Source organism: Epinephelus moara, chromosome 1 (assembly GCF_006386435.1).
Source record: "Epinephelus moara isolate mb chromosome 1, YSFRI_EMoa_1.0, whole genome shotgun sequence".
Taxonomy (NCBI): domain Eukaryota; kingdom Metazoa; phylum Chordata; class Actinopteri; order Perciformes; family Serranidae; genus Epinephelus; species Epinephelus moara.
Window position 1 is genome coordinate 31,014,245 of NC_065506.1, and position 10,878 is coordinate 31,025,122.

At 40.5% G+C, this 10,878-nt stretch overlaps 2 protein-coding genes across 3 annotated transcripts; one reads left to right on the top strand and one right to left on the bottom strand.

Annotated features, from left to right (window-relative positions):
* Nucleotides 1–2,555: 2,555 nt before the first annotated feature.
* Nucleotides 2,556–8,001, top strand: pabpn1l (PABPN1 like, cytoplasmic). 2 transcript variants are annotated; one of them, XM_050044747.1, is made up of 6 exons: nucleotides 2,556–2,856; nucleotides 4,916–5,054; nucleotides 5,557–5,624; nucleotides 5,715–5,821; nucleotides 5,949–6,036; nucleotides 7,272–8,001. In XM_050044747.1, exons 1-6 carry the CDS (start codon nucleotides 2,785–2,787, stop codon nucleotides 7,599–7,601), a joined length of 804 nt encoding a protein of 267 aa, XP_049900704.1. In that variant the 5' UTR covers nucleotides 2,556–2,784; the 3' UTR covers nucleotides 7,602–8,001. The 2 variants fall into 2 exon arrangements, with proteins under 2 accessions (XP_049900704.1, XP_049900712.1); XM_050044755.1 differs by having other exon boundaries at nucleotides 2,560–2,856; nucleotides 4,916–5,042; nucleotides 7,272–7,994.
* A 19-nt stretch (nucleotides 8,002–8,020) lies between these two features.
* On the bottom strand, nucleotides 8,021–10,580 carry trappc2l (trafficking protein particle complex subunit 2L). Its single transcript, XM_050044769.1, has 5 exons — nucleotides 10,490–10,580; nucleotides 10,019–10,191; nucleotides 8,609–8,696; nucleotides 8,284–8,363; nucleotides 8,021–8,189 (listed from the first exon to the last, which is right to left on the bottom strand). Exons 1-5 carry the CDS (start codon nucleotides 10,520–10,522, stop codon nucleotides 8,144–8,146), a joined length of 420 nt encoding a protein of 139 aa, XP_049900726.1. The 5' UTR covers nucleotides 10,523–10,580; the 3' UTR covers nucleotides 8,021–8,143.
* Between the last annotated feature and the right edge of the window lie 298 nt (nucleotides 10,581–10,878).

Here is a 10,878-nt window from a genome sequence, read left to right on the forward strand (position 1 = left end):
CACACTGTCATGACTTACCGGGACAATTGAATTAAACAGATTCATCATTAATGTCATTAATGAACTGTGATTGCTGTGGTCTGGCAGTCGGCACACCCCCAGTTTGGAAAAGCAGGCAGCAGTTCCAGCCCAGAATGGGGATGGGGGCAGCAGCAAAACGTATTTACGCCACATAAAATCATCAATATCAGTTTAAGTTTGCACTATATTTAGAATATTTTCACCGCTTTTTCTTGCCACTAGACAGATCTTTCCGATGTGGAACTGAGGTCGTTATCTGTGCTCTTTTCAAAGCCAGACTCCATTGACAGAAGTAGTAATTTTATCTTGCTGAACACAGGAGTTGCTGGTCTGCTGCTGCCTCGATCGGTTAGTTTGTGTAATTGAGTGAATTTAGTGAATCCAACTAACCTTTAAAGAGTGTAGTCTAGTAGCCAGCCCATAGAGCCCCATTGTGAACCCGGAAATGTTGAGTACACCAAAGTTTTATTGCAGAAATGTGAAGTATGGGTCCCCAGCATACAGAAACTGCCGGATGCTAATTTGCATATGTTGAGCAATTTGCATAATTAGCATAATTGGCATTATTAGCTTAATCGTCCATTTTGACCACATATTTTGCACTGTATGGCCAATTTCTACAATATGTGAGTGGTTTTAGAGGTTTTAGAGGGTGCTGAATTCATTTCTGGCACTTTCAGTTTCACAGATTTCACAGATCCTATGACTGAAAGGATCTTATCTGCACTCTTCTCTTTTAAAGTTCATTTTATAATGATTATTTACGTTTTTATTTTGTATTGTGATTTTAATGTATTTTCTTGTTCTGTAAAGCACTTTGAATTACTTTGTGTACGAATTGTGCTCTACAAATAAACTTGCCTTGCCTTGCCTTGCCTTCAGACTTCAAAATGGTAATTCTATAACAAATCTGGATAAATATAGACACATTTTTTATTAATTTCGGGCAAAATTTTAGGTTATTTTCATTTTCTATTTTAATCTCAACATGTTGAAATAAATTCCGCCATGTTGAGATTTAAGTTGGAATGATATTTTAACTCTTGACAATTTGAGTGTCGAAGTGTTGACTTTCAAGTCATGTTGACTTTCATGTCGAAATTCACCTTGCAAATATTTTTTTCTTCATATATCGCCTTAATATTCGTACAAAAGTCAGTCAAGGGATTTAATGTTGACATTACTTATGTTTTCACATTAAGATAAAAAGTGGACAAAGTGGACAGAGTTATAATGACAGTATTGTTCAATACATTGTGAATTTCTAGTCAGATCCATTTTGTGGGTGAATCTGGTGTTCTAAAATTAGTTACCATTATTTTAAAATTTCGGATTCTTCTTTTTTAAAAATTCAGACTTCTCGTGGTTTGATAAGGAAAGGATTAAAAACAGTCGATATTCAGTGTGTTGTTGCTGCTTTCTCAAGTTGTTTGGGAGGATTATTTAACCATTCGACTCTAGGGTTAAGTACTTTCAAAACAAAGAGAGATGGTTTGATTAGGTCGAAATGTCGGGAAAAAATTGTCTGTTTGCACCATGCAGTGGCAAAGATGGGGACTTTAAAATATCTGGATCCAAAGGAATCACTACTCTGCTAATTAAGAGCGAAGAGCTCGGAGACACAGCCATACGTGAGACTTTGTCAAACATTATTGCTATTGATGGTGCTTCATCAGCTTCTGTGCTATGTCACAAATCTTGCTACAGCTCATATACTTCTCGCTCTAGAAATAGTGGTTTTCCAATGAGCAAACCAAAATCTCAAGGCTAATGTGTGTCCTTACCCTTATCATGACATATGACAATAAAAATATGAAAAATAAGAAAGGTAACTTTTGTGATACTGTCTACTGTTTTTTCTCTTTCCTCTCTTTCCTTTCGGTAGGTTGTCTTCGCTGGTGCCTTGTTGTGACTGCTCTGTACAATAAAGCGATGCATTGTCCCACTCACGTCAGTCTCCTTTTAAATTTAAATATCATCATCCCTCACATTGGCTGCCAATCAGGGCTTGTGATGTGTCACACACTTATAATTCCCATGCGTCAATGGTGACAAATAGGTTCCCCGTGAAGTTATTTTTCTTTAATTAAATGAAATTAAATTTCATTTTTTAGCTGGAGTTTGCCTCTTTATTAGGAAATGGGTGCACACAACATACTGATGCAGTCAATTAAAAATTCACTCATAACTTTGTACAGGCCCAGTTGAATACTGCAATATTAATAATGTGTGGTTATCACAAAATCACGGCACCATTTGAGAACCACTGCTTTAAAACTCTGACTATGGATAAGTAGCCTCATAAAACCCCACTTAGAAAAATCTGAACTACCAAATATACCAAACCCCATTAATACCATTGAAGAAATTTACTTTTAATGTGAAGAATTAGACCATTTAATCCACCTTAAATGGAGATCTTGCCATGTACTACTGTAGCTGTAATTCTCCCAGCTGTAAATCACAGGGGTGAGGTGGGGAGAGGGATGGGTACCAGGGGCAGAGGAGGGGAGGGCCCCTTGTTGATGCGCCAATGGAAGCAAGACACATCCAGCGTCCCTCTCACGTGCGCGCCTCTGTCAATCAATCCAGCGCGTCATGAGTCTCATTCACAGGTGATATCTATTAGCGTACCTCATATGCTGTCAGGTGTCGCGGCCGCGGACCATCAACCCTTTTGCCTTCCCGTGGGAGATATTTTTGCTGTGGCGGTTTTTGGCAAGCTGCGCTCGGCTTTGCAGATGCCATGTTTGAGCAGTGAGCATGGCGGAAAATCATCTGGAGTACGGCTACCTGGAGGGCGAGTCCATCGGAGAGCATTTCGCCGAGGACCCGGTGGGTATCATCGTTTAAAGTGAATGAAAGAGGGTGCCGTCACGTTTGTTTGTAGCCTACGCACGTACAGTAGGGCGAGCAAAGGAGGGTTGGCACGTTGGACAAAGCAGCGCAAGCATCAGCTATGCTATGTGGTGTCGTTAGATCACCGATATATATATTAATTATGTGCATAAAGACCGACATCAGTGAGCCACATCCCTGAAAACATGCTGAGTGACTTGTTCGGCATGGAGCCAATCAGGTGCACTGCATGTCCTGGTTCAAGTGTTACACATAGTGTGGTTGTATATTGTGGGTCAGCCACTATACGTTTGGACATTGCATTGAAACCTCAGGCCAGCTGCATGATAAACTATATCTAGTATACTGAATTCCCTTCATGTGGTGCGTTCACAATATGTGTAGTTACACAGACATTTTTGTTAGTAAGTAAATGCTGATTATGGTTAATTCATTTTCAGGTATCAAACCAATATGTGAAGCATGTGTATATGTTAAGTTTCTTTCTAATGCAGCTGATTATAAAGACAGTATACAGGTTCAGTCTGTGTCCCATCTAATACAGATACATACAATTAAAAGAAAAACCTGTATGGGCGGATTGTGAGACAAAGGGTCCCTGGGCACAGATATGCAAAGGGCCCCACCACCTCTCCTGCACAGGAGCAAGACACACAGACATTGTGGACACTTGTGTGCCGTGGGAATTTGTGATAACCACACATTATTATTGCAATATTCAGCTGGGCCTATACAAAGTTATGAATTAATTTGTTGTGTGCACCCATTTCCTAATAAGGAAGCAAATGCTAGCTAAAAAAATTAATTTAATTTAAAAAAAAAAAAAGTGTGTTTAAGTGTGTGACATCAAAAGCCCTGATTGGCACCCAGTGTGAGGGATGATAACATTTAAAAGGAGAAAGCTGTGAGTGGGACAGTGGATCGCTTTATCATACGGAGCAAATTACAACAAAACACCAGCAAAGATGACCTACCATCGAAAGAAAAGAGAAAAAAAAACTCAGACAATATCATGAAAGCTACCTTTTCTTATTTTTTCGTATCTTTATTGTCTTATGTCATGATAAGTGTGATACCACATAGCATAGAAGCTATTGTGCACTGATATAAATACAGGTGTGCCTCAAGGTTTTAGCTTGGCCAAAAAGTTTGAAAACCACCTGTCTACAGTACATGTTAGTCGGCACGCCACCAGTTTGGAGAAGCAGGCTGGAGTCACGGAAGCGAAGCAACGCACTGCCATGGACAAGGGTCAACAATGAAATTGATTTAAGTCACCTAAAAAATAAAAAAAATAAAAAATCTGTTTAAGTGTACGCTATATTTAGAATACTTTAACTGCTTTATGTCACTGTCACACAGCCTGTTCCAACAGGGAAGCTGCAAGCTGCTTCAGTTACTCATCTAAGCTTCCCTCACGCCACCGAACTCCATTGACAAAAACAGTCATTTTAGCTCACTGAACAAGGGAGCTGCTGATCTGCTGCTGCTTTCATCAGTTAGTTAGTTTGTGTTGTTGTGTGACTCTGGTGAATCCGAACTAAACTGTTTTAACACCAAAGTCGTACAGTAACACAAACAACAACTGTTTGAGGCAGCCGGTAGAGGCGCAGCTTCTGTGTTCATCAGTGTTAAATCCCTGTTTTTCTCAAAGTCTGGCTTTAAAGAGAGCGATATAACAGCTTCATTTTCCCGTTGGAAATTACTGTCTGACAGCAAGGTAAAGTAGTGAAAATTCCTGTCAATAAAGCACACACTTAAACTGATTGATATTATTTTTAGGTGGTTAAAATACATTTTGTTGCTGCCCCCTGTCAAGACTTTCATGGCTTTGCTTTGTGCTGACCAACATACTGTCTGTAGATAAGTGCCTCATACAACCCCACTTCAAAAAGTCTGAACTATCATTTATAATCATAACATGTTTCTTCCCTCATTTATGCAGGCTTTATTTGTCACCAATCTGTTTTGCAGTGTAGTACTTTGCTTAACTCCACAGTGAGTTCATGCTCTGGTTTCCGTGCTTGTGTCTCAGGAGCTGGCGGCCATCAAGGCCAGAGTTCAGGAGCTGGAGATGGAAGAAGAGACGGAGAGACTGAAAGAGGAGGAAGACAGGTGTGACGCGGTGGACATGCAGCTCCTGACCAGCAGCCCCCGGCCTGGTGAGACATCCCGTGCGTCTTATCCGCCCCGTGGTTTGTTACCGTGTCACATTTGTGTACAGCTAAATACTGATTATGCATTTGGGAAGCCTCGACAGCGTATTTTTAGCCAGGTGTGTGTAGCATCGAAGCCCCCAAGGCAGGTGAGGTAGCTGCATCCTTCACCATCTGGCTAACACCTGGGATGCTTCACTGTGGTCACAACAGTGTTCACATGTGCCTCATCACTGCCCAATGAGACGAAGCAGTGAGCTCCAGAGAACCAGAAGGGTCCTCCTTGCTGCCTGTGGCTATTTTCTGCCTCTGTGCGTCTCCTCATGCTTTTCACCCTCCCTTTTGGTTCCTCTGGAGAACAGAGATGCAATCAGAGGGGAGCCAGATCTGAGATATGTATTATCAGAGATGATGCAAGTGATAGATATGTTGTTGAAATAATGTTTTCACTTCACCTGGAGTGACCTCCTTCATATTGCACGCACAAAAGCAGTGTATACAGTTTTTGTTTCTTCCACAGGTCCTTTCTACAACATGACTCCTGAGGAGAGGATAGACGCAGACAACAGATCAGTCTACGTAGGAAATGTAAGACTCGTGTATCTGATTTTTTTTTTCCACACACTGAGCACGTATTTTTCGCACCCCTGATCTGACACACTGTTCAACAAATCCTAGGTAGACTATGGAGCTACTGCAGATGAGCTGGAGATCCATTTCAACGGCTGTGGTCCTGTCAACCGAGTTACCATCCTGTGTGACAGGTTCTCCGGGCATCCCAAGGGGTGGGTTCAACCTGTGCATGTAATTTATACTACCTGACACTGTTTGACTGTAGAATACAACTCTTAAACATGCCGGCATCCAAGTTTATTTGTTGTGTCTGTCTTTTTTTTTCTTCCTCTTTCACAGCTTTGCTTACATTGAATTCTCTGATCGAGACTCTGTGCAGAGTGCTATTGGTCTGCATGAGACTTTGTTCAGAGGAAGAGTCCTTAAGGTGAGAAGCATTATACCACGTTAGTCTGTAGCAAAAACCTCAAACTAGTTTGAAGCTCAGTGATTGCACATGTCAGGTACTGTACGTGTTTGGTTTGGTCAGACGTGTTTTTAAACTGACATTTTGATAGTAGAGCTCAAGTGATGCACATGCAATTGACACTTCCTCTTGTCATGATTCATCATTATCACTCCTGTCAAATTGAGAAATACCATTTGGTACTGTGACTACAGATACTGTAACCTTACTCACTGTTTGGTGGAAGTAGAAACACACACACAAAAGGTCGTGTTATCTGGAGTAAGCTTTATTTCCCCTCGTTTGCTTTAAATAAGGAAATTATACCAGTCATAGCACCCACTTTCATTTTCCTCATGTTAAGCTGGTTGTTTCGATGTGAATAAATTGCACCTATGTTTCTATGCATCAGGACTTTTTGTATGATTTAGGTTTATCTGTTCTGTCACTGTTGAATAGCAAACATGACAATCTGACTAAATTTACATGCACAAAAAATTATTCCGAAAGACAGTATTCCTACTAAGCAGTTTACATGTCTAATGAAAATGAATATTCCACTAATATTCCCATTTAAATGCAGCCATGTATACTCCAGTTAATGTGCCCTAACATGTTGTTTATCACGTCAAAATATGGAAAAGTAGAACGGCTGGAGCCTCTTAGCCATTTTTCCAAAGTTTTCCATTGATGGCGGACTTGTTTTGATCATGCGAACACAGTCTCCATCTTTCATTACTTCAACCTCCTTCTTAAAAAGGTCGCCACTGCGGTATTTGCACAAAAAAACTGTTAATATTCAGTCTCTCATAATGGTTAAATGTAGGTGTGTTTCTTCTTCTGACCAGCAACGTGGTCTTTTCTTCTGGACATGCATCTCTGCACCAGTCTGCAAACTAGTGGCTAGTTGGTTTGTGTAAAGTGCATCCGCAACAAGGCCTTGTGTCGCAAACTGCGGTGAAAACCTCAAATAAGATGCATATTATGAATGTGCCGTATACTTGTCGATAGAATGCTCCTAAAACCCAAATAATACGAGGATATCCCACGTTAAAATCGGGAAACACTTAATTCGTTAAAAAGGCCTAATTTGGAACATCTAAATGAAATTTCCTCTTTACGTGACATTCAGAATAATAGTGGAATATTTGTGTGCATGTGAACGTAGTTAATCATACTTGACAGCTGAGTCAATCCCAGTGTTCTTTGGCTTGCAGGTTTTGCCCAAGAGGACCAACATGCCAGGAATCAGCACCACAGACAGGGGAGGACACCGAGGTGGCCACACCCGAGGCAGAGGCCGTGGTTACCGTCCACCCCGCTACCATAACAGCTCTCGAGGTAGGTTCCGGTACCAGTCCACCAGGCCGCAACATCAAACACCCCACCCTTACTACGGCGGCCCTTCAGTGGGGAAGAGACAGTGGGGACACATGGACTACCACGAACAGATGCCTAAACGTTACCCATGTCTTCTTCTCATCACCCCGCCTTCAGAGGAGTTGGGCGCGGGATCGAGTGGACAGCACTACCCTCAACAGCGCTAGCACCACCCGTGGCATACACACCACTCAAGTGGGTGACTAGAACTGTTAATTTTAAAGAAGTGTTTCCAGGCATTACTGATTTGAGTATCATGTGAGAGAACCAGGATGGACAGAAGAGATGACTTTCTAAGTTGCATCCCTGCAGCAGTGCTTCAAGAGATGTGAAGAATGAAGACTGAGGTCAGGGGTGTTGCATTATAAGCTTATGTTGCTGTGAATGCATGGGACAATCCTCAAATTGTTATGCAGTTGCGTCTCTTACTGTTTTTACAAACTGATGCGAATGTATTGTGTTGCTGCCTGCAATGTAATGTACAAATCCTCCCTATGTACAACTTATAAGTTCTTTGCTATGTAAGTGAATAAATAAAACAATGATCCGGTGCTCCATTTGTAATGAAATGACACGCATGCAGTGATGTGTGCAATGACAGTCAAGTTTTATTACTTAATGCATTTCAATAATCAAGGCAACATGTAAACAAAAAAAAAGGATAAGGGGTGTTCTGTACAGTGGAGGCTCAGCTGGGACAAAAGGGACCTCAGCCAGTTTGCACCATCATTCCAGATACGATGCCATCGAAGGCCCTGGAGAGTGATTGGTCGACAATTAAACACTGCTAGATTAGGAAAATATCAGTGATACAAAACTTTCTGAATATCAAGTCAAGAATAAACTCACTTTGACTGAATGGTGTCCCCGGGATTGTGGAATGGGTTGCACATTACATCGGTAAAGGAGTTGTGTAATTTTCTGAACATCTGGAAAAGAGTTACAAGTCACTTTTTTAAACTCAAACAAATTGACATCACAAATTGGACATTGGGGGTCATATATCCATGACTGAATCACCATCCTGACAGACAGAGCAAAGTTTGTGGATGTGTATTAAACAATAGGAACGTGGCTTTTGGAGAATTATGCTCGTTAGCATAATTCTCCAAAAGCCACGTTCCTATTGTTGTGTTAATTGACATGCAATAGCAACACCTTATGCTGAACTTACACTTCTAATTTCATTGTCCCGCAATGACGTATTTGAAGAGTCCACGACGATGACAAACTTCACCTTGGAGTTGGTTACGTACCCATATCTAGTTCACCAGTTAAGGATATTCAGTTTCCTGTTAGAGACTATTTACAGTATGTGGAGGGATTCTAGGTCCACTGACTGCGATACCATTTTATTTCACAGCACTTTTTTTTTTTTTTTTTGGAAGAACATACAAAGCATTCACCAATTTTCTCCCCTTATCCCCCACCCCCAAAAAGTAAGACAGTAACAGATAAAGCAATGACCGATATCACACTAACAGCAACAATCATAACAAGACAAAGAAACAAAAGAAACGAGAAAGCTCAGTCATCACCAGACAAGGAGGTCAGGGATTCAACATGGTTTAGAAGGGGTTTCAAAGTCTTTCAAAAAGAATTTAGGAAACCCTTAGAAGAGAATTTGAGTTTTTTCCAGTCTAATGGAAAGTTAAACATCTTTCACCCACCTACTGTGAGTTGGAGGATGAACATGCCTCCATTTAAGAAGAAAAAGTCGCCTTGCCAACAAAATGGTAAAGGCGAGAACATGTTGCATGCCTTCTGAAGTTTTGGGCTGTAGAGGGACTCTGAACAAGGCTAAGAGAGGGCTAGATATAAAAGCGGTGGAGGGTTGCAGCGATATGCTGGTGGTTTCAAGGTATACCGTGATGTAAAAGTTGACCGTTATCATATTGTGTACATTTGCTTTTTTAATGTAATTGGAAAAAAAATCTACTGGACAGAGAATCTCCCCTTTATTTTGGTTATTTTCTAAGGGTAGACTTTTTACACATATTTCCATAAAGAAAATGGATTCAAGTTTCAAATATAGTAATACAACATTTTTTCAACCCACAATAACCCTTCTGTTTTCATTCCTTTAATAAGGGTTATTCTTACTGATAATAATATAAATTCAGTAATACAGTGATAATGTGAAACCGCAATATTTTCTGAGACGGTTATGTACCGTAAAAATATCGTTGCAGCCCTATAGCAGTGTTCTATGGAGTATTAAGTGTGTTGAAGATTTCAGACCAGAATATATTTAGCTTCTGGCACTGGAACACGGCTGGAGTCTGCACATTTTTTAACAATTCCCATACATGCAGCCATTGGCCACACCATTCAACAACACTATCAGAATTGCAATAGTCTACAGGTCTAATATGGGCATTTATAAGGATTCTTACTGATTGGTAGAGTTGTGTATATGGAGTTGAGTTGTTCAGGTGTAATAAAGATGTGTTGGCAATCTTGTTAAAAACATAATTAAACTTAGATCACAGTCCAAGCCCTGTCAAAGATTGATGATCTAATTAAAAGATAAGTCTACGCGTAGACCAGTTGTCTTCAAACAAACACAACAAAACAAGGATACACTTTGTAGTCCTCAGTAGGATAGAGCAGACCCAGGTACAGCTCTCTCTGGTCTCCTATAGACTTGCCCACAGCTGAGATCTTCTCCTCCACCACATCCAGGGAGGTGTGCACTGTGTAGTGAAACTTCAGCTCATTTTGGGTGGGCACACTGCGGATATACAGCGGGTAGTTCTGGGAGAGAAAGTTAAAGAGTACAGCCACACAATAATGAGTCAATGACAAGCATTACTCGCACTAAATGTCAACCTAAATGCAGCAAATTATAACAGCAGCTCCACTTGAAACAAGCTAATGTTGTTAGCTTTTTAACGTTAGCTCTGTTAGGGCGTTTTACCCTGCTTTTAACCTCCTTCTGGCCTACAGAGACAGACTTTTGTTTAAATACGATTATAAGAATACGGAAAATATATTAATATTAATAAACAGGCTGCGTATAAAACCGGATACATTTAACAACAGATATCTTTACCTCTTTTGCGATAACTGCTATGCACACCGCCATGTTAGTGTTCCTCCTCTGAGCTGTCAGATGCTGTCACGTGACACGCTGCGTTTAGATGCTGTTGGAAAAATGGCAAACCAAACAGAAACATGATTTGAGTACGTGGTTTTTACATATCACACATACCGCGTATTTAGCTGTATTATACATGAACTTATTAGAGCAAGTCATTTTTAAGGTTTTAAGTTGTTTACCAAAAAATTATTTTGTAACATGGTCCTCTCTTTGTGATTCGTTGCGACCGATTTCGAATTTGTCAGAAGTCCCTGAATGCACCAACTACCAAGAAATCATTTGACGGATTTTTACAGTTTAACGATTTAATCCTGAAACATAACGCGACCACACACATTCAT